At 25.5% G+C, this 25289-nt stretch overlaps 3 protein-coding genes across 6 annotated transcripts; all 3 read right to left on the minus strand.

The window, feature by feature from the left end:
* Positions 1-2489: 2489 nt before the first annotated feature.
* Positions 2490-5774, minus strand: LOC112599324 (ribosomal L1 domain-containing protein 1-like). The gene is made up of 11 exons (XM_025346175.1): positions 5242-5774; positions 5018-5163; positions 4808-4955; positions 4349-4497; positions 4164-4275; positions 3848-4004; positions 3665-3792; positions 3497-3604; positions 2799-2948; positions 2630-2734; positions 2490-2534 (listed from the first exon to the last, which is right to left on the minus strand). Exons 1-11 carry the CDS (start codon positions 5665-5667, stop codon positions 2490-2492), a joined length of 1674 nt encoding a protein of 557 aa, XP_025201960.1. The 5' UTR covers positions 5668-5774.
* A 5239-nt stretch (positions 5775-11013) lies between these two features.
* On the minus strand, positions 11014-25176 carry LOC112599393. 4 transcript variants are annotated; one of them, XM_025346289.1, is made up of 5 exons: positions 24718-25001; positions 24539-24645; positions 24339-24422; positions 13677-13921; positions 11014-11792 (listed from the first exon to the last, which is right to left on the minus strand). In XM_025346289.1, the coding sequence occupies exons 3-5, from the start codon at positions 24415-24417 to the stop codon at positions 11544-11546; spliced, it is 573 nt and encodes a 190-aa protein (XP_025202074.1). In that variant the 5' UTR covers positions 24418-24422; positions 24539-24645; positions 24718-25001; the 3' UTR covers positions 11014-11543. The 4 variants fall into 4 exon arrangements, with proteins under 4 accessions (XP_025202074.1, XP_025202071.1, XP_025202073.1 ...); XM_025346287.1 differs by lacking the exons at positions 24539-24645; positions 24718-25001 and adding exons at positions 11863-11966; positions 25010-25176 and having other exon boundaries at positions 11682-11792; XM_025346286.1 differs by lacking the exons at positions 24539-24645; positions 24718-25001 and adding an exon at positions 25010-25176.
* Positions 17190-18533, minus strand: LOC112599392. The gene is made up of 2 exons (XM_025346285.1): positions 18094-18533; positions 17190-17997 (listed from the first exon to the last, which is right to left on the minus strand). Exon 2 carries the CDS (start codon positions 17994-17996, stop codon positions 17244-17246), a length of 753 nt encoding a protein of 250 aa, XP_025202070.1. The 5' UTR covers position 17997; positions 18094-18533; the 3' UTR covers positions 17190-17243.
* Positions 25177-25289: the final 113 nt, after the last annotated feature.

A 25289-nucleotide genomic window follows, 5' to 3' on the forward strand; every position in this document is an offset into this window, starting at 1 on the left:
AAATAATCATTCAATATATATAAGCTTCATTGTTCTTAATTTTTGGGGATTAAAAATTTGATTGGATTGCAGTCTTTGGTTCCATTAAAACATACTTTAATCATTTACTATTTATAATATAAATGCATGCAGTATGCACATTTAAATGCGACACATTTTCGAGACTTTAAGAGGTATATACCGCTTATTTGTACACAATTGGCAGCCAAATAAACATATCGATAAAATGCGGCGTAAGTTTAGTGGAACAAAGCAATATATTATATATACACGCTATCTACTATCTACATATATACAGAACTATTATTAAGTACAATACACATATATGTGTATACATGTATACATACCTGCAAGTTAGGGTACGCACGTACCTATTTATGTCCACTCAAAATCCAATCGGTATACATTTTATAGCGAATACGAACAATAGCGTCGACATATCTGGATGGATTCCAAGCCTAAGTGGGCATTTTCCCGCGACGGTGATTACAATAAATTCTACCGTTGCATAGAATAGAAAGAAATCGAAGACACGATAATTTAATATGGTCGCTAAATCCTTATGCGATCGACTGTGCCGGAACTAAGTCTCGTATGATTGAAGAACAATTACACTAGCCAAAGGTAGAAGATTTCTAGTAAAAAAAAAAAAAATACATGGCTAATTATCGCTTTTTTGTTGAAATTAACAATAATGTAATATAAAGTAGGTACCTATTTACTACTAGACACTACCTAACTATTGTTCTCATAAATATAAAAATTATTGTATTTTTGTAAGATAAAATTACATAATAGGAATCTAATAATAAAAACTTAAAATGTAGAAAAACATTTACGTATACACACCTGAATAACACTAACAGCAAGTATCTATAATGAATGTTTTTAACGTTCACTTTTTTGACCCACATTAAATTTTTAGCGTTACAGTTTCAACTTCACATTTTTATAAAAAAAAAACTTTTTTTGACAAGAAATTTAATTTTAATTATTTTTTATAATTAAATAAATATAAAATAGGTACTATTTGAAACTTTTCGCTATTACCTACTCATTGCATAACAGTATTATATTTTCTATACACGATGATAATTTCAAAATATACTAAATTTAAGTTATCTATTCATATTTTGCACCAGTTTACCTTACACGTAGTACGTACCTGTATACAGTATTCGTAAATATTAAGTATTAACCATAAAGCATACAGTGGTATAAAATTATGAAATAATATGATAAGTATAACTAGACTAAAAAATTAATAACAATAATATTTTGTACATATTATATCGTTGTACGATTGAGCCTTACTATAATTAGTAGTTACTCATACAAAAATAAATTAATTTGTAACTAGGTTCTAAACAATAAATAATTAATCTCCTTAAATAAATCGCAAACTTTATTGCTACAATACACTATAGCCAGTGCAGCCACTTATCTAGTCTTTCACTGGGTTGCCATATATTCTTAGTTGTAAACTTTATTTAGGAATCTGTGTATTAGAAATAATAATAATTAAATTCACTCGTAGGTATAATAATTTTAAAATATTTTGTAAACACAACATGTCAACACATCAGGAAAACAAATATGATGTCCGAAATTTTGTCTTTATTTACATTTGTCTTAAATGTGTCTATGAGGTTGATTTGTGTAGTCATCTCAATTCTCTGCTATCTACACTCTGGCGACTGGCACTTGAATGCAAAATTAATAAAATAAGAGTGCAAGTTGCATTATGAAACTAAACACGAAAATTAGAAAACACCTTAATAGAACAAATACCAATCACATTACCTGTGGCAGTGGCGTACTCACGAGGGGAGGGGGGTTCATGGAGTTCATATGAATATGAAATAGAAGTATAATTTGAAGCAGTTAGCAATTCATGGAGATGTACCATTAACAGCAGAGGAAGTGTTGGACGATCTGGCAAAAAAGCCAAGAAGATTTTTTATTACCATAATTGTAATTAATGTGCTATAAGTAATAAGTAATAAAATCTTTTAAAACAATACAAATTATTATGACTAAAGGGGTGTGGGGGCAGAGCCCCCCACTTTTGTATTTTAGTAAATTGTCAGACCCCCTCCCATAGAAAATTCCTGAGAACGCCACTGACCTAAGGTAAATAATAATTATTAAACAAACTATACAACAGCAAATAATTCCAAAAAGTTAAAATTAAGACTTTTAAGAGTAGTGTAAAAATCAAACTATATTTTAAGATAATAGTTTTTGTAAGAGTTACATTCAGTAATCTTAATTTAAAATTTTTTTTGTATTAATTGTTAAATTATCTAGTCTTGAATTTTTGTGTTAGTTCAATATACATAATAATTGATAGCTTCTTAAATATTTTTCAAAAATAAAATAAGGATAAAAAAAATGTAACACATATTATATGTTTGCAATGCAAAAGATAAAATGTTTTAATACAGTAAATAAAAATGTAATTTATCACAAAATAAATCTTAAATTATTTACTTATTTATTTTCTTCTTTTTAATTGCTTTAGTAATTTTATTCTGTAAAATGAATAAAAAAATTGTAATTACTAACAATTATATAAACATAATAAAATGCAAACAAATATAAAATATTAATACAAGTTCATACTTACATTTTTAGTTTTCAGAGATTTATTTTTATTTTTATCATCTGGAATAACCTTTTCTACATTTTTTTCATTAGTTTCTTTGTTTTTCTGTTTCCTTTTATTTTTTGACTAATAAATTAAACACAATTAATATATAAATAACACACAACATATTTTTCATTTACTAAGATACCTGTAATTTTTTTGTTTCTTCAAATTCCATTAAATATTCTTCTTCAGCGTCATCACCATCATCTGCTTCAGATTCAACTTCATCAGACTCTAAGCCACTACTTTTAATTACTTCCTTTTCATTTTCTTGATCTATTGAAACATCAGATTGCTATAATTAAAAACAATTTATAATTAATCCAAAATTTAAAATTATGCAAAAAATATAAAAATAAAATACATTATAATTATTAAGAGAATATTTTTTATTTCTATATATATTTTTTATGGTTGGTTATATTATATGCTAAAAACTGAATATGTACGTTTATATATTTTCATATTATATGTATATCATAATGTTGAGAATTAAAATAACAATTTTTATCCACTTCTACATTTGTGTTTTTAGAAAAGATTAAAAAACTCATACTATTTATTTTATCAAATTTATGTATTATATTCAAATAATTCATAAAAATTATAGATTAATTCCATATTATAATGTTTAATTGATACTGCACAATATAATATGACTAATGCAATTTTAAGCTTTCTATTTATCAATAATTCTTTAAAATTCACTATTTAGACAAAAGTATTTTAAATTTTAAATACATTTTTTATATCATTTATATATATATTATATATATATATATATATGTCATTTCAATACATAATTATCAATGCCCTAATTATTCAAGTATGAATATAACTAACTTCATCTTCTTCGTTATTTTCCTCAACAGATTCTTCACTGTCATTTTGATTATGTATTTTATTAGAAACATTATCGTCATTGTCATCATCAGATTCATCTTCAGATCCCTAAAAAAAAAAAATCAAATTTAACTCTTCACAAATAATTTAATTAACTCATAAACTAACCGACAAAATTGTGACATCTCCATTAGGTTTTACCAATACACGTTTTCCAAACAATTCTCCTTCAACTTCTTTATCCTTAGAATACAATGTAGATTTAATGTATGGTCCATTAACTTCATTTCTAGATACTAAATAATAATTTGTTAATTAAAATTATTGTTTTTCTTTTAAATAGATACTCACTCAGTGAATAATATATAGGCAATGATTCAGAAGTTGGACCCTTAATCAACAAACACCTGATATTTTTCAAACCGCCTGGATAACTATGTGCTAAATTATTAAAGGTAGCTACAATATTTTCAGCCACTTGCTTAACTGTTTGTTGCATATGACCAACCTAGTATAATTACAACTTAACGTTATTAAACATTCACAGGTAATAATCAACATTCATTATAGATTGTATAACAGAACATTTTTAATTATTTTACATAACATTGAGATTATAACTAAAAAACAAAAATTTAAAATAGGTAAACATGATAAAATAACATACTTGAACAGTTTTTGTAGAGCCTCTGTAATCCAGAAAAAAAGATGTCTTATGTAACTTTGATTCTATTTCAGCTTTCAAGTGTTTTTTTGTTAATTTAACAGTTATTGGGAGCCTGAAAAAAATATTTATTATCTCAAGGTCATAGATTTTTTCAAACCATATATTATAATATATTCTCAACTTACTTTCGTTTAATATAAAATTCTTTTCCTAATTTCTTAACCAAAAACCCACTTATCTTCTGATCAATTAAAAATATATCATGCGAATTACACAAATTTCTTCTAGCTTCATACTCATTAAATTCCACGCGAATTTGTCTTGCTGGCAAAATCTATAAAAAAAAAAAAAAAAATGAATTAATCACTTTTTGTAATTTTATGTATTTTGTTTCATTAAAATTGAACACAAATAGTTGTAATCTGCTATTTTATTCAAAACTCTAATAAATACCTACAATATGCATTGAATTGTTTTTTTTTTAATTTAAATATTTTAAAATTTTATGTTCTTGTAAAACGTTGTATAACTTATATCAAAATGTCTTATGTATAACATTAAATAAATGTATATTACATTAGTATTTTGAATTTAACTTTATATATATTACATATTTTTAGATAACTAATTTTAATTTAACTTACAGTTTTTATATTTTTAATGCCATTTTTTGCCAATAAATCTTTATAATGATGATATGTTTTCTCATGATCCACATTCCGACCACGTACAAGATCTGGTACTATGAGGCATATATCTGTTGTATCAGTAATCAGTGAATTTGGTAATGCTCTAAAGAATACAATATTTATTACACGTAAGAAATGCTTAAGAAAAAAAAATTTTAAGCTTACATTCGAATAACACGTTTTGGACCAACTCCTATTTTAACTCCTGTAATCACTAAATGTATTGGTGTAGCTTCATCCCATAATTCGGTTTTTGGTAAATTTGAATCATTTTTTATTAATGTAAAAAGGCCATTAACAGCTGCTTCAACCTATAAATTAAATGTATAAAAATTTAATATTATTAAAAATTATTATTATTGTGTAAAAATAAAGAAGTATAAATTTACTTTTTTTATATCAAGTTTAGGTTCACTTTCATTAGTATTCACTTCCGTTGTTAGATTGGATTCAAGTAGTTTAGATTTCATTGACATCTTTGATGATCCTTCAACTGTATCTTTCTTAATTTTCTTCTGTTTAGGTTCCACAACAGTTTTCTTGTCTTTTTTTTTCTTGTCGACCGTACTTTTAGGTACCTTACCATCGGGTTTTAATTTGTCCTTGGATACAGTTTTTTTAACAGGTTTTGGTTCTTTTGAACAAGAAATCCCCGTTAAGTCGTTTCCAGACTTAAGCTCTTCAAAGGCATCGGTGATTTTCACTATGTTTTTCAAAACACCGCCAGTAGGTTTTGAAAACTTTTTCTTTTGTATAGCACCTGCCAAAGGTTTTTTTGTTGGCATTTTTTTGGATGGAAGAGTTTTAACTTTCATTGTGAATATGTAAATACTAAATCAAATAAAAAATCAACTAAAAATATTTTGATGACTTCAATGAGATAGAAGATAGAAGTACAGAACACGTGCTATTCAGTATCTACAAACAAAAACAAACGTTATCGAAAAACTCCTTATCAATATTAGCACGCAAGCGTGTCGTTTTAATAAACTCTAAATTACTTTTACTTGGAACATAAGTTCTCCTGAAGTGTGATAAAAATTATTGGGATTTTTACTTTTTAATGTTGGCATTACTGGCAGTTATAAATTCAAAAAATGAAATTAATTTTTTTCTTATCGGTCATCACTCATCAGTAATTTCAAATTTGAAATCTCATATTTTCATCACTTCTGGTTTTCGCCGTCTTCGGATGTTCGGACACGAATCACGATATGAAAATATATAGGAATTCACCATATGTCCATATCTAAGATTATTTTGGGAAAAAATAACAATGACCAAGCACTAAGCAGACAGCTGTTTTATATGCTCCCAAGATTGAAATAACTAATAACTATTAACTACTCATCTATTTTCTTTTAAGTAATTAATATTCAATGATCAATGATAGTACCTACTAACCTACTTATCTCAAATTTAAAAGAAATAATTTTTTCGGAATTTGTAGTAACATATTTTATTAATACCTACTATATCCTACTATTTAATAAATAATAATAAATGTAATGTTTTCGTCAAAAATTAACTCGACCTAATAACTAACGTATTACCTACTAATAATAGTAAAATAAATTATAATGGGTAGATAGTAAACAATTTTGAGGATTTGGAGTTCGTCATAATCACGAACATTTGCAAATTATTTTATTATTAAATATCCCTAAATTATTTTAATATTCATACCTATAATATTTGGAAAAGTAATATTTCATTCAGTCCCGGTGCTCAAGTTAGTGGATAAGTGGGTATAAATATCACATAAAATTTTGTTTTTTTAAAAAATAGTTTTTCCGGGGTCTTTTGATGTAAATTTTTCAAAAATGATAAGATTGCATAAAAAGGTACATTATATCAAACATTTTAACTTGTTTCAAACAAGTTTACAAACTCCTTAAATTCTAAAAAAAAGGAAATAATATAAACTAGGTTTTTAAAAAAAAAAAAAATCAATAGGTGGCTGTGGGCCCTATAAGAAAAAAAATTGCATACCTATTTTTACTTTTTCTTATGCTTAGTTTTCCGACTTTACATCTACTGGTGAATGTTAAGTTTTGAAATTCAAAACTTATTCTTTGAATAAGTAAAACTACTCATACAAATTTTTGTGGTTATGAGAAAGGGGTATAGAGGAATAAAATAATATTTTTATTTTAAGTAATTAAAAAAAAATTAACATTTATTTATAAAAAAAAAAATAACAATCACATTTTACTATGTTAATGCATCATAATTATTTTAAAGTAAATTTATATTATATACAATTATTAATTTAAAAAATATTTTATAGCACAAAATCTATTTGTCGGTTTTTTTCTTTAGCGAAACGATCAATAACTTCAGCCGGATCGATATGAATTTACCTATGAACACTCAAAAGAGCTAAACCTGTAAATCGTTCTTGGCCTGATGAGTTGCAACATAGTTATTAAATTATTAGGTATATATAGGTAGTATAGGTACAAAAATGGCCACATGGTAAATTAGTATAATTAAGTTACTTATATAAATTTATTAGTTGTAAAATATTTCCGGGGGGGGGGTTGAACCCCCAAAACCCCCCTCATATACGGCCTTGAATCCGATTTATTTTCAATATTTTTTTTATATAGCCGTTCGTCCCAAAACATTTTGTTTCAATAGGTACCTTACGCGATCGTATCATTTGTATCAATTATCCATGTTCCTAATGTAACGTCCCCTCTTCACATGCGTGTTTGCGCGCTCTCGCGTCTTCTTACCTATAAAGTTATGTTTTGATTAACGAGGTCTCGGGGACTCGACCTCGGTGTGTAATATTAATATACTAGATCAGGGTTACCTTATTTAAGTAAAGCACAATTGTATAAAATGTAACGTATATTTAACAGATAATTTAAGATTTATATAATAGAATGAAGGTTACCGATCCGGGTAGATTGACAAGCCGTGAATGTGGATGGTGGATGGCTGCACGGATCGTTGAGGAGTCTTCTGGTCGTCTGTCTGCTCCTGGTGTCGCACACACACTCTCCTGGTGTCGCACACACACTCCTCGCACACACTCTCCTACACTACACGTATTCGTCCTTGTTATATACCTTAAACTGCTGCCTAAAAGCCTTAGGTCAGCAGTCGGCCCGGCTTGCCATTCCTCACACTCAGCGTTTTAACAACGTGTGCCCTACTTAAGGAATAATGTACGATGTCGATAGACGACAATCGTTACACTAATAAGCGGCTTCAACTGTTGATTGGAAATTTAATTTTTAACATCTAAATACAATTATTAATGGTATTTAGAAATTATCACTTTTATTAAACCAATTTAAGATAAGATAATTTAAACTTCAAATAAAGTTATTTTTTATTTATTAAATATATTTAAGTAAACATTTCATTAATATATAAGAAAAATTGATTATGGATTTTATAAATAACATAGGTACACAGCTAATATTATGAATATATACATATACATAATATATATATATATATATATATATATGTTATCACTGAAGTCTCAAATGTTACTTTAAACAAAATACATCGCATAAAAACAAAAAAAAAAACAAAATCCTTACGAATGTCTTAAATATTTTAACATAATAAATTAATATAAATTATTCAAATGTGCATGGCAGGTTGTATAGTACAATAGAAAATACACAAAATATATAACAATTATTATTATTATTATAACGAAAATACCAATAATGTATTAGGTACTTATTAATAATTTTACCATGCTATTATACAAACTGAATATTTCTTGTTATCAATGCAGAATCATAGGTAAATAACAAAATGAAAATTTTTTATTACAAAAATAGCTTAATAAGAAAATAAGATATAAATAATTTATTTAGATGATTCTTTTTTTTCTGTTAAGCATTGCAAAGCATTTTTTGATATATAACTATTATTTGTATTTAACTGGTGATAGCTTAAAAAAACTGTATAAGGTATTATGAATTATGAACTATGGTAAGTACTGAGTTTTCATTTATTTTATTATATTTTAAAAATTATTACTATACACATAAAACATATATATTCACCTAAAACATGGCACATTAATTAACAATATTTGAGAAAACAATAGAATAAAATATACAAAACCAAATAATTAAGAGATTAGATTGGGCGGATTATAAGTGCGATTGTATTAAATAACTACTACTTAATATATTCATATCAAACATACATTTTCAATTTTGTATTCAAATATGTTTTACTTCTAAAATTACTAACATTATCACAATTTGTCTTGGTAAAAATTCCTGGAAGGTAACTTATATTTATTTTCCTTAATTTGTAATAACGTTCAAAATAAAATATCATAGGAATTAACAGATTAACAGAATACAAATATTCAACATAGTGATCTTAAAAATTTCAATAAATATAAGTGATTGATTATTTGGTAATTACTTATTATATCCAATATCCATATGTAAAAAAATATGAAAAAAATTATTATTTAAATATTAAATAAATTATAAGAGAACATAATTGATACTACTATTTTTGAATATTATACTTTGTATAACATAAAATAATTAATTTAAATAAAATAAATATTTTAAACAATGAGTGATTATCAAAAAGGTACAAGAATTTACAATATATTCATATCCAAAAATTAAATTAAAAGCTTTAAATAATACAATTATAATTTATGTGACATTTCAAGGTTTTGTATAAAATGTTATAATAAAAATAGTTACTTTTTTTTTTTTTTTGGCACAAAAAACACTTAAGTCTTATATAAATAAAAATTTAAAATTTATAATAAACTGCCTTATATATATGCTTGTAATTCTTAAAATGTGTAGAATTTAATTTTTGTTCATTTTATAAATTGAGTTATTTCACAAATGATGTAAAACATTTATAATAAAAAACCATAAAATAAATTATTAATTTTTAAACAGCAAATGTATACTTACACCCTTTTAATAATCACTCTGCATTATTTAAAAATTAAAGATTGCTAATGATAGCACAAGTTTATAAAAAATAGAAAAAAAACAATGACTTAAACAGATATAAAATACTAATAATTTTTTAAAAAATCAAGTATCTAACATTTAAATACTTTCAATGTATTTTTTTCTATTCATATCAAATACTTTTGATTTAGGATTTAAGATTATTTCAACTTTGTTTTAAAAGTCAGACTGTGAGAATAAGTCATTATTTATGTCAACATTGTACTAACAAAATTTCTGAAAATGTGAACTCCAATAACAATTTTTCTTAAGTTTCTCATACAAATTAAGTTATTAACATAGAATCTATCATTTAATTAAACTTGAGCGAATCATAAAATGGCTATATTTTGATTTAGGGTATTATAGTATATTGATTGAACGGTTAAATTATACTTTGGTCAGTTGTGTTTAAAGGTCAGTCAATTAAAATAATATATGCATGATACATAGGATAAAAATATTAATGGAAGACTTCAAAAGTTACGGTATGAATCCAAAAAACTAGCAAAGTCACAATTATTGTTGCCTCAACATTAGCTTGGACCAGCAAATTGAAAAAGTTTGTATATTTATAACATTTAAACTGCAGGTATTATAATTACAAAACGACAATAAAACAAAGACCCAGATTCTGATTATTCAAAAAATCAAATATATGTATAACGAATACATTGCTTATTTACGGATAAAATATTTTGAGATATGTAGCATATGAATCGGTCTAAAATCGGTCATCAATGTTGATTTCATGTTTCATATTGTTGGTCCCATAAATACCTTAAAAATATACATTGTGTTTGTATAATAGGTATAAACTGTATCATATGTATGATATATAAAACGTATCAATTTAGGGTTGATTTACAAGCACTGTTTGGGATTATGTATTGTGGACATTGAAATATGAGATATAAATCATAAACCCTTAAACAAAAATTAGTAAAAAAGTTTTCACTTTACAATTTTAAAACACAAGATAACAAAAAAAAAAAAAAAACGATTCCTATTTAAATTTCTTTACTAGGTATTACATATTAATAAACTCACTACTCAGACCTGTCATCAAACGATGTCGGTGAGAGTTAAAATCACAGACCTGTGTATTTGTGGTGTGTGTGTGTGTGTATGTGATGTGTGTGTGTGTGTGTGTGTGTGTGTGTGTGTGTGTGTGTGTGTGTGTGTGTGTGTGTGTGTGTGTGTATTATATTATATAAGTTCTATGTAATAAAATACAATTAAAGTATATAATTTATTGTGTATAAAGGCACCGAATAATCTTCGGCGAAAATCCGATTCATGTAACAGAGGCTAGAACTGAGTAGCTGACCGACAGATTAATACTATAGATACACCGTTTAAAATTTAAACCCGTAAGTATTTAAAGTGATCTATTATATAATATCGTCTATAAAATTTACGAATCTAGTAAATATCGTATATTATATCGAACGCATTCTTTTTTCGCGTAAAAAATCGATCCTTTTTGCAGGCGAGACCGACATTTTCCCGCTATCGATTCTCTTCCGATAACGATATGCAAACGGCAAAGAGTAAAAATTAAATAACATACTTTTGTCTATAAATAATAATATATGATTCACGTTGTCCTAAAAACAAATGTGTGTGCGCGTGCGCGCACGTGTTTATGTGTGAGTAAAGCAGATAAGCAGAAATCTCGATCGTCTTGTAGCGGTGATGCGGCGTCTTCTCCATTATTACGCGGTCAATAGCACTCCCGGCGTTGACGGGGTGGATCTCCTTTGTCGACGTTTGATGACCCACGGCAAGAGGCAGCACCGGACGATGGCCGTGAGGATACCGACCAGCGTGGTGATCAGACCGGAGAAGATCAACACGAACTTGTACTGGGATGCGTCGGCGCCCGGCTTCAGCTGAACAAGCCCGACGATCAGCAGTATGGCCCCGATAAGTATGGTCACCACGGCTATGTGCAGAACGGACACCTGTGGCAAACATATCCGTACGGCATTTGAGACACACGTTTACGGTTCGGCCAAGCGAATAAACAATTACTCAAATGGAATTTGCAAATATCGTGAAAACGAATACCTTTGTTGTCCCGCTCGGATCGACCGAAATGGCTCTATTTCATGCAGTTTTTTTTTTATTTTTATACCCTGGTGAACATAAATATAATATAAAATAAAATGAAAAATGCAAAAACAAATAAATAAAGCAAAAATAATAATAATAAATCTATGACTAATAATATCACAGTATATAATATATTTATATGTAAAAAAATAATAATAATAACAACACAACGAAAACCGAATAATTTGGTTTTTAATTATTCGATTTAGGTTATTTGTTTGAAACAAAATAGCAATAAATGATAAAAACAAAAAATAGAAGATAATGTATTTTAATATCTTATATACGTCCATTCGCAATTAGCATGCGTATACGATTTACCATATTATACTTACGTACGTCTAATGATGTTTTAAATACTATTTCAATTGCTACAATATACTAAGGAAATCTTATAGATATATTGGAAACAAGGTGTCAGTAACGATGGTACATTTATATAGGTACCTACCACAGAATTATAATTGACAATATAATAACTTTTCTGCTTATCAATATCATTGACATTTTTTTTTTTTTTTTAATTGAAAAATTATATTGTTAACTAATTATTTACATTTTTATTTTACAAATACTATGTATTTGTTTTTAATTGTGATTTTTACTAAAATGTAAATAAGATTGATTAAAACTACAAGATTTTAAAACATTTCGAAACGAATAACATTGTAAACATAATATTTAATAAACGTATAATAAATTATACAAAAACATGTAGACTATGCAGATTAGGATACTTTTGAAACTTTAAGGTGGAAACCTTAAAACTTTAACTTTTTACAATTGAAAATTACAATATTCAACATATTTCTTCGAAAAATACATAGGCATACAGCGATCAATTCAAAAAGGATATAATATCCCAAATGATTAAATACAACGCACATTTTCATTCAACAATTTGGACAAGACAGTTATAACAAAACAACAATCATTAATTCATAAAAATAACAATAATCATAATTTGGAAACGGATGAATACGATAATTGAGAAATTTTCATACGCGGTACCTATCTTAAATTGACCCTTTAATACCTACAAAGAGCGTATGTTCTCACAATTCATAGTAAACTCGTATATACTGCACCAACCGCCAACCATACAGTATATAATAATAAACATATTAGACAAAAAGAGAGAAGATTTAAGTTAATCATCAGTTATTGCGTTCTTGGTTGATTTTATTATTTGTCAAAAAAAAAAAAAAAAAATAATAAAATAAATGTTTTTCTCATACACATAATATAAACTGTTTAAAGTACCTAATTATTAATTCTTATACAATAAAACACGACATTTTAATGATAAAAATAATCTAATAAGCAGTTAAAAAATTTAAACTTTAAAATCAAGAAAAATGGAGTACTGTATCACGCATTTTCAGGGTACTTTAACATTATATATTTATATAATCACTCGTATCTTATGAAAACTTTAAATTCTTGTTAGAAAAGTTCGAAGTTGCTTCGGATTAAGAAATTAAAAACATAGTTAACTATTGAAACTATAATTGTGATATAATTATTTTAAAAGTTTAATTAGTGCTGTAGAAACTTTTTTTTTTCTATTCAATAAAATCGACTAACATAATGACCAATTTGTGTTAAAATAATCGTATATGTCAGCAAGCTGACTGGTACACAACGTTGGCCAAAGGCTAATTATAATAACAAAATACACATCGTTAACCCTGTGGGTGATGAGGGATATGTGCGGGAAATAGTCGGCTTACTTTTGAACAGACGTATATATCTGGCAGTGAGTTTTGGACGTACGGCGGAGATGTGATTGGTGTACCAGTCTGGGAATGAGGTGACTGCAATGTTAGAAGACTCGGTCTCCGATTTCCAGTGGTGTTCGATGTGCCTTCCCGGTCACCGGTATTCAGATTATTCACACACACAACTTTTTTCTCCTGCCTCCGCCGCTCGTGGCGGACGGCCACAGCAGGCATTGCTCCAATCATGGTTATTTCGTCTGTATTTTGTATAAACCGTGTAAATAAAATTAAAACGAAAAAAAATACATAATAATATTTAAGAAACCCGCTATTACATAGATAAATGTGTATTATACTTAAACATCATAATTTATTCAGTTATTATCATGTTATATCAATGTTACAGATCTTTTCAACAGCCCCAACGATGTATCTACAGCACAGTACACAGATAGCTGTACCCAAAGGCCAAAACAAATACATAGGTACCTAATAGTAATTTTTTTTTTTTTTAATTTAAAAATGATCATAACTTGCTTCAAAATAAAAATATCAATAAGTCTCTGATGAGAAAACCCTAGATAATTATCTTACATTTAATTCTGAATTCCTGAGTAAATCCAATCTAATTTTAAAAATAACAGAGTAAAATAAATTATAGTAAACGTAAAATTTGATGTGTTGTAAGTTTGTATAACAAAAACATAGGAATAAGGTTTTCCATTAATTATTTTTTATTTTACCAATGAAATGATACTAAATTCCGATAGTGATTTAAATAACCGGGTTTTAAAGATCGAGTTTAGTCTTAATCCTACAATCTGGAAGAGCAAATAAAACAACATCTTACAATATGAAGTAAGTTTATAATCGTTCAAATAAATTAAATAAATTTTATTTTAACTAAAGTATAATAGTTAGGCTTTAATATTAATAAAATTATAAAATTAGTATTAATTCTGATAAAATAATATTATATATTAGTTAGAAATATATAGTAATTATTATATTATAAAAAGAGCATTTGCTCATGATCATAAAAATAAAAATTATAAAAGATTAAATTTTATTATGTGAAAAAAAAATATTATTCACAGGTACAGTTGTTAATGTTTATATTCACTTAAAAGTTGACTCAACAAAAAACGATTTCAAAACAAATTATTTACCTATTGCTATAAAAAATAATACGTAATATAAATAGTCAACAAGCTATATGTCATATTGTTATAACAACTATGCATTGAAGTAGGTATTCAATTTAAATCTTTATAATAATATATGTACTTTTAATTAACAGATAGTTGAACTTTTAACACATTAAGACCATCATAATTTTAATCATAATAATATGACTGCCAAAATTCGTAATTAACGATATAAATTGACAATATAACTGACATAACATGTTATATTATTATTAGTCAAATATTTCATACAAGTGTGTAAAAAGATATAATTTTACTAACTGTCAAATGCAGTTTTTATATAACAAGTATTAAAATGTTTTATAAATTGTATGTTACAAAAATTATAGCCCATGGAAATCACATTATATTATTATGTAACATCTTCTTTGTTTAAAAAGTCAAATTTAAGTAGCTCAATTATTACCCAACTATAAAATAATTATTTATTTTTAGAATCCTAACAAATATAAAACTGTTAACAATACATTGTCTCAGAGATTCATTGTTAATAAATAGAATTATAACTTTTATACTATTATAATAAGTTCCAAATATGACATTTTTTAGATGATATTTCCCATATTCAAATTAAGAACTTAAATATTTGTGAATATAATACATACTGTAATAATTATAATAATATTGAATCTTTATTTAAGAAAGTTTTACTATAGGATTAGTGTTACTTTTGCTAATTCATATAAAACATATCAATTTGATTTTCATTATAATTTATAGCTAAAATTATAAGTATTAGATTTACATAATAATATAATGAAGTCATACTAGTAAACGCTTTAAAAAGGTGTATAAAATAAACATTGTTTACTATTTTCAATTGATAAAAAAAAGGAATAACAAGTAACAAGGGTAAATTATTTAATACTTCATAAAATTTTATGTATAATTGAAACAGACAATAATTTGACACAAACATAATATAAATAACTAATTAGTATTCTGTATTAAACCATATAAATTCATACATAACCTCAAACAACCAATTAAGACAGCTTTTTCTTTCCCTTAAGTTATAAGTCATAACATAACAATACCTGTACAGTATGCATATTGAGAAACAGTTTTCCCAAATCAAATACTGATTATTTATGTCATTCGTAACAAAAATCGGTAATAAAACCAACTGTAGCACAAATAAATAAGAAAAATAATATATGATTAAAAAACTTTATTTTATTATTTTGATGAATATTAAAATGTCATTAATAATTGTTTTAATTAAAATATGTTAAGCAATCATAAATAAATATAGTAATTTTAAATAAATTAGTTCTACTTAAATAATTATATAGTTGAATGATATAATAAGTTATTTATAAAAATTCAATATTCAATGCATTATTATATAGTATATATGCCTTATACTTATCATTAGTTAGATATATAAACACAAAAATCACAGTGCAAGTTATTTCATTCAAGTCAAGAACATGATTCAAACCAAATAATAGGTATGAACACAGAGTTAAATTCTCTAAATATTAACCAAATCATTTTACATGGATATTAAAACCATAGAAACAGTATGTTTTTAACTTTAAAGTGGTGTTAATCATAATTATATAATAAAACAATAATAAATAGCATAACTTAAGACAATTAATACTTCTTTGATCCCCGGTGTTCATTTTTTAATTCTTTAAAATCAAGATAAGTGTTGAGCAAGAATTGAAAGTACAATGATTGCAAAAAATATTTGTTTTACTAAAAATGGAACATAAATTAATATTTTCAGTCTTGCAAAAGAAATTCTTCATGAAATATTTATTATACATACTCATTTATACTTAAAATAAAATTAACTCTATAGTAGTACTATGATACGATTGTTGATTTAAATTACATAACATATTAATCTAAAAACATAACAAAAACAATAACTAAATATAAATTAATTGCTTATAACTTTTTCCTTAACAAAAACTAAATATAACTTTCTAATTTGCGATTTCACTGTTTAAGGTAATTTTAAGTTGACAAATAATTTTTAAACAAAAATATTATAATACAAGCAAAACAATAAATACAATATTTATTTTAATCAATTAAATGTTGACAGTTTACTAAATATATTGTGCATCTATAGTTAATTAACAATATTTAAACACAAAACTAAAAAAGTCAACTAAGTAGTAAATAGTATAAAAATATCAAATTACTAGTATAAAATATAAGTATAATTAAATATTTAAATATTAGATAATTAAGGAAGTCAATGTATACATACATTTATATAAACAGACAAATTAAATAAATTTAAGTTAAAATGTAAATATATTTAAAGTATAAATTAAATTTCTTAAAAGTAATTTATCTTAATGTCATTTTTTTTTTTTAACTACTTATCAAGTTAATTTATTACAACTTACTATGCTTCAGTAGTATCATAACACCGTGTTACCAATAATTCCCTATTATATGCATTATGGGTCCTATCTGGATGCCGTCTCTCTATTTCAGGATTATTATATTGATCAACAGGTCTATATTCCGAACCAGATGCTTCTTCTTCAGCAATTTGATCAAGATCTGAACCAGGAGAATTTTGCTGTTGACTTTGATTCTGTTGTCTTACTTTATGTTGTTGCTTTGTATGCATAGCACCAGTCTCTGCGTCTGGTACCAATCTTCTGCCTGATCTTGTTCTGGTCAATTGGCGTTCTACATAAGCAGCTAAATCTGATTCTGCTTTGCGGTTAATGAAATGATTCAATATGAGCAAAAAGATACCAATTAAACTTGAAGTTATACCAGTTATTACAAGTTCATTAACCCAATTTTTTGAACCCCAAGAAACATAATCATCAGGTATAATACCAGACCCAATCAAAAAAAGACCCAAAACTAGAAACACCACACCAACATGAAGCATGCCTATGCTAGAAGCGACTTTGGTATCAAGCATTTTAGGTGGTCTCTTTCTTCTCCTTGGTCCTTGTGATAGGCTACCAACAGATCCATGATATTCTGTTGGGCTCGTTACTGTAGATTTAGAACCATGAATCCCACTTTCTATTGATTGAGAACTAAGGCGACGTCTTTCCATGTGTCGTTTAAGTTCAGCTCGTCTCTTACGTTGACGTCGAATCGCCAAAGCTGACTGCAAACCAAAACTATGCATTCTAAAAAAAAAGAAAAATACACAACAAAAATGTATCAGTTTATTATTTGAAATTTAAAAGTATTAATTTTTAATTAGAGATTACAAATTGTCTTACCTGTTATTTGAATGCGACTTTTGAGCTTTATTAAATTTAAAAACTGGGATTTTAAGCTTGTAGATTTTACGTGTTACACTTAATTTAACAACATCTATTCGTTAATGTTATATAAATGACGTTTCAATAATGAACACTAATCACACAACTCCCGATTTGATGAAAAAAATCAAAACAAAACGCAATATTATAGTATCGAACAAATGTGTTCAACAGACGACGAGATAATGTGTAAATAAAGTAAACAACGTAAGGTCTGCATGGAATAATCAAGGGTAGTAGTAGGTATGTAGAGAGGAGAAATATAGTATTGATCTACAGCAGTGACGGCAAAAACCGTACGTTACTATAGAAACTGTGAGCGTACTAGCGTAGAGCTCGCGATTTATTTCATATTACACCTATAGAAAAATAATTTATTTTTCCGTACTCAAATACATTATTGTTTTACGAAACTTTGTTGATTTGAAAAGAAAAAAAATGATTACGTTACCTTATTATAATTAAAACAACAGTTATACTTTGTACCTACTATATGTACCTAATATTGTATTAATGCATTATTAATTCCACAGTACCTTTAGAATAATAATATAGACGATAGACCCTATTAAGATAGATAATCCTAATTTATCATCATATTAAAATAACGTATGCAATATTGAAATGAACGTTCATAGTTACGTAATACTAGGTAGCGAGAAACAGATAATTTATACATCTATAACCTAGTTGTCTCTTATTTCAAAAATAAAGGAGCTTTCAGACTATTAACCGATATAATTGTTGACATCTATCTATAGAATCACTGATATGTTCGTTTAATATTTACGATCCATTAATCACATATAATTTATTGCTTTTTAGTAATACGTACAATGTTTCAATAATTAACACCTAAGCTAAAGCGCTAACTTCTAATAAGTATTTGACAAATGACTTAAATGTATAAAAAGTCGGTATTAATTTAAAGCGTGTGGATACAATTTCCAAAATGAGAGGCTTAATAAATACTATTTTTTTTTTAAATTTTGTACGCTAATATACCTTTAAAATGTAGAATTATGCAAATTCATAAATAAATAAACCTAATATGTATAAATAAGTGCATAATAAACATACAACTACACGAACGTCATGGAATTAGTTGGTTTTTCCAATTATTTTACGTCAAATATAAACATAACAAATCATCGCTAACATTTAATTAGTATTGTTGAAAAAAAAAATTATAGTTAATCTTGGAGTTATAATTTTTAATTATAATAATAAAAACCATATGAAAGTATAAAGTTCACAGAAATAAATCATTCTAGTTCTAGATATTATTTATTTCAGTAATTAAATAAATTGATTTTTAAATAAGATTATCTTCTAATTTTGATTATATATACCTATTCTTTCTAACAATACATCAAAACATCAAATATTTCAAGTCTTAAAAAACTTGTAAATCTAAAAACTTCTATAGCAAAGAATTTTTTTTTGAAACATGTTTCATTTATGAATACAGCAATAGAGTAAAAGTTCTATACTATACTCATAATCCTGTTAAAAGTATTGTATTTTATCTAGAAAAGTAATAGACAATAGTAAACACAGATACTTTAAAAGCAAATCATTAGAAACTATTTATAAAAATCTAAAATACAGTACTAAATAAACGCACCAAAAAATATTACAAGACAATATTTACTTACACCCCCCTCTATACTAAAAACTTGTTTGAGTATTGTCTTGCCTACTACTTCTTATTAGAAAATAGTAGGATTTTCAAAATTATTTTTTTATATTAAAAAATAAAAACATGTTTATTGAATAGGATATTATTTCATAGTTATAAGATTTTGAACATCAATTTTACATATACAATATTTTGTTATTTTTTTTTTTTTTATATTATTTAAGAACTCCATTCATATACTCTCTAGAAAAAAAGTATATCCCTCAGCTCATAGGAAATTCAAGCATAAAATCTGCATACCCAGAGCATACAATTATGGTAAAAATTTTTAACATAAGGAATTTACTTTAAAGTTATATGAAATCAACCATTTGCTGCTTTTATTATATGTTTAAAAAAAATAATATTATGAAATAACTAATCCCTGAAACTATTCTAGAGAAAATATAGATACAGTTACAGTAAACCTACTATTTATCTGAAACCACACAAACTACCAAACTTAATTTTCATACTTATTACTCAGTTACACCAAATGAGTTTGGAAAGTGTATTACCTGATTACTACCTTTAAAAATAAAAATAAAAAACTCAATGTTTGGTATCTCCTTTACTTATAAATTATAATTAGTGTCATTAAATATTAAACTCATATTCTATAAAACTCTATTAAAACTTAATTTGACTTATGAAATCTTCACATAAAAATTAGGAGAGCCTTTAAACATATAAGCTACACAATTATTCCAATCCATAAGCTTGCCTAAAGTCAGAAAAGTAATTAAGTAAGTTACAAATGTATTAATGTTTTCTAGCCATAAACTAAATAGAAAATACGATTGCTAAAACCACATTATTGTGTACCATAGATTTCACAAAAATACCAGAACAATAAAATGTAGAATTCAAAAACTTATCCAGAAAATTCAATAAATTTATTACGTTAAATTTGGTTCAGAAATATTTTTTTAACAAAACCTATTAAAATTAGGTGTTTCAACTTCTATTTATTTCAAAGCTAAGTGTATTTCTTACATTTACAAATAAAACTATTATTTTTACCATATTTTTTACACAAATAATAGTTATTCAATAACAATAAAAATAATAATAAACAAAAATAGTCTATTATAAAAAATATGTTTCTTTTAAAATTTAATTTATATTTAAATAATAGTAAAAAGAATAAAAAAAAATACTTAATTTTTTTTTTAATGGACAAGTCGATTAAAAAAGATAAACTTTTACAAAGGTAATTTTTGGCTTTTATCATAATTATAATAGGTTTTACTGCACTACCACTGTCTGTTGATAATATATATATATATTATTACATAATAAGATCATGAAATAGATAACATTAAAAAATTATACTTAACTATAAGCTAATATTATATAGTTCATACCTAAATTATATAAATTTTGTGGTTTGAGTAATTAATTCAAGATAAAAATATAAAAATACATATTTAGTATTCAAAACTAATTAATTTAATTTTTGTATACTTTCAGTCAAAACAAAAAATAATAGAGTTGAAAAACTATAGTATTTTTCAGTTGTTTCTAATAAATTCCAATTTTATTCTTTATTTTCTATAGAAATTATGCCTAGAAATCATTTTATTAAATATGATATTGCTATTAACAGTGATGCACATAGGGAGGATCAGGGAGTCAACAACACCCCTCAGATAATTGGTGGTTTAGTAGGTGACTGGTTATGTACAAATTTGGATGTTATTTTAATTAATATTTTACCAAAAATACTTAAAAATAAGAGTTATACTATGCCTAAACTTAGATTTGACTGTGTGTGGGTGGATTACTCGAGATATATATGTTCAACACCTTTGTGAAAAATCTACTGTTTGCCACTAGCTTACTCAAAATTTATCTAAGTAAAACATTCATGAGTCATGACTAATGCAAATATTATTCAGACTCAAATTTCTAATTATTAGTACATCTATAATAGTGTCAAGTGGTCTATTTAACTATTTGTACTTGAATACCGAATATTTTCAATGGGTTATTACCAATAGCATATAACAATTTTAAAAATTAATTATTAGTTTCAAGGCTCTAAATATTTTCAAATATCTATTTAATTAATTATTTGTCTAAAATAAATTAAAACATACATTTTTTTTATATATAAATTTGCTATTTTTAGTTTACAGTTAGTATTATCCATAACAATAGCTAATGAAATGTTGAAATATTTACATAGATATTTAAATTTATAGAAAGTGAACAAATTTTAGAAGATCAGTTATTTTTAACTGTACTATTTTTAAGTTCTATGTAAGTAGATATATAATTTCACTTATAAGATATTTAACGAAAGCATGTGATAACAATTATACAGTTGTTATTAACAGTTTAATTATATATAAATTATATTAAAACTGATTTTTATGTTTTGTTAGACTATATTGTCATTAGAATCTGTTGTTTAGTATATTATACAAATACAGGAAATTTTCCAAAACCCTGAAATTAACTTTTTACATTTTACCCAATATATCTTATAACTGGTGTCATAAATTATAGATGATACAAGCTGAACATTTAAATTAAATATATTTTTTTTAATTATAATCATTTCTACATTTGAACAAAATAATGCATTTTCTAATTTTTTCAACAGTTTAAAAATATTTTATTAATTAAAGAATACACAGCTTAAAGTTAAATAACAACTAAATTATAATTATTTAAATTATTCATTTTAAAATTAAAATAAATATATTTTAATTTTTACAGTACGAAATGAGAAAAATTCACCTAAAATATATAGGTAAATTTAAGCAAGATGTAAAAAATAAAGTCACTGTATGAAATATAGCAGGTGTGTAGGTCTGTAGACTGTAAGTAGTAGGTATAACGTAAATAAAATAATAGTATTTAAATATACAAATTTAAGTCTGGAAGTATAGTCCTAAAATAGGAATAGATAATATTTTTTTTATAAAATCAACAATAATTTTGTCAATTATTGAAATAAAAGTAGAAACAGACTACTTAAAATTAATATTAAAAATTAAGTAGTTGTATATTATAATAATAATTATAAGTAGTTATGAAGAAGAAATTATTTTATCCTAACAAAAATAAGTATGAATTAAAATCATAAAAATTAACAATAGTTGCTTAGACTTATTTTGAAGCAATCTAAGAGTTAGGTTCAAGGCACTTAAAATAATAAGTCATTTAAGCTGTTTTCAGCCTGAGATTGTATAATAAAAACATCTTAATCCTAGGGTATAATAATTATTCAAAGATGATGAGCCAAATGAGATGAATATTAATTTTATTTCCTATTGTAAAATTTGGTAATTTATTGTTTTCAAGTATATAAGAGTAAATCCTACTTAATAACACTGATTATGTTATTGTTGTTAAGTATTTAAATTTTAAAAAAATAATATTTTTAAAGTATTAGAAAAAATTTTCTTCAGTACAGTCAATATTTAATATTTTAATGCTTATAATTAGTTTGGCATTTTTTCTGAAATATAGAATTGATAAATTTAAATTTATAACAACTAATATATTAATCAGAAGATTCAAAATACAAACATTAACATTAATATGGTTTATATTTTAAAGCTATTTTAATTTTAATAATATAAATCTTGAATAATATTCATAGAAGTACAAGTTATGTTCTGTACACTTTTTATTTCTAAGTTAGTTTTAGTTAATTAGTATTAGAACAACTAGGGTAGCCAAACTTAATAATTCCAAACATACATTTAGTACCCCTAATTAACAAAATATTTTTCTTTTACACATTATAATATATATTTGTTTTTATTTTAACATAATAATAAATAGGAATAATTGGACTATAATATTCTTAATATTATTGTACTAATAACTAAAAATAAAACTATTATAATTTATATACTAAATCAGATATATTTTTAATTCATTGATATATGAATAAACATGACTAATAATTTCTATAAATATAAATCATATAATATAGATTATTGGTACACATACACAGAATATACTATAGTCATTAATAATTATAAAAAGTATCTTAACAATGTTGCCCTTAACAATAATTAAACTATTACATTAATCTAGCCATATTAAATGAAAAGTTATTAATAACTGGATATCATGAACTATGTACTTATTTAAACACTGTACAATTTTGTTTCATTACTATGTTCATAAAATACCTAGTGCATTTTCTTCAAACTATTAATGATTAAACGACTAGAGCACTTACTACACACTACCTAGTTAATTTGACTGTTTCCAAAAGATTAATACTATACTATATACTATACAGCTGTAATATTGAAATTTAAAATACAAAAATCAAAATTATCTATGTACCTAATCCAAAATCTAATGTTTGGACTATGGGCCTTATATAAACCCAAAAAATATACTACCTAGTGCAAACGAACCAATATTAAAATATATGAAACTACATTTTAAAATCTAGACTTCAAAATAAATGCTATTAACAGGATTTTGGGAGAATGTCCTAAATATTTTACAAAAGCCGAAAAGGCATTAAATAAATATTTCCACTTACGTAATTTGGTGTTTCGGTATGAGCCTCCTTGCAACAGGTACTGAAGTTGCAATCCCGGCTTGTGTTTAACAGTATTCATACACCCTACATCAAAGAAAGGAATATTATAAGTCAATATGTGTACATTTTTATTGTTATTATTTTTAATTTGACAAGAGCATTTTCCAAAAAAGAAAACAATGCTTGTAAAGGATGCTGACCGTTTCCGTTGATCTGATGTGGAAGCGACAATGTAACGATAATGTTTTCTTAATAGTTGGAACGCATGCTGCCAGATACCATAAACCATTTAAACGTTGTCATATTACTAAAACAATTATTTCAAGAAGCCCCAAACGCGATCAATAACAACAACAATAACGCTATAGGTGTCTATTACTTAATATGTAAATTCTCGGCAGTCAAAACGGATACATCATCAACTCTCAAGTCTCATTACTCCTAATTACTATTCTTTGGTTGCTTATCTATGCTCTGAGGTTCTCAACTCTTAAGTTTCAATATGTGAAAATTGTGAAATGTGAATTAAATAATTTATTTACTTTTATTATTAATTCTACAATACTATCACTACGATAATATTTTCTAGCGACTAGCCGACTAGCCGACTAGCGAGTAGTAACTAGTAATCAAAATAATTAAACCAATAATATTCCGATCACGATAACTACCGAGTAGTTTCCCCGTTGAGTGTGACGTCATACGGAAGTGGTTGCTCACGTTCGTGTATAGTACGTGGGTCGTGTGTATGCGTGCTCGGGACTGTGACTTGTGAGTTGAGGTCCGGAGATACGCCGTGCAGTGCCGTACACCCGTCATTCACGGCCCAAGCGCCGTTATCACAGACCAAGTAAATCTTTTGTTTTTCAAATCTCACAAAAGACGCGTTATCTTGTTTTGATCATTTGATGTAATAATAATAACAATATGTCAATATCGAATGTACATTGT

Source organism: Melanaphis sacchari, unplaced genomic scaffold (genome assembly GCF_002803265.2).
Source record: "Melanaphis sacchari strain LSU unplaced genomic scaffold, SCAv2.0 Contig50_pilon_pilon, whole genome shotgun sequence".
NCBI lineage: Eukaryota > Metazoa > Arthropoda > Insecta > Hemiptera > Aphididae > Melanaphis > Melanaphis sacchari.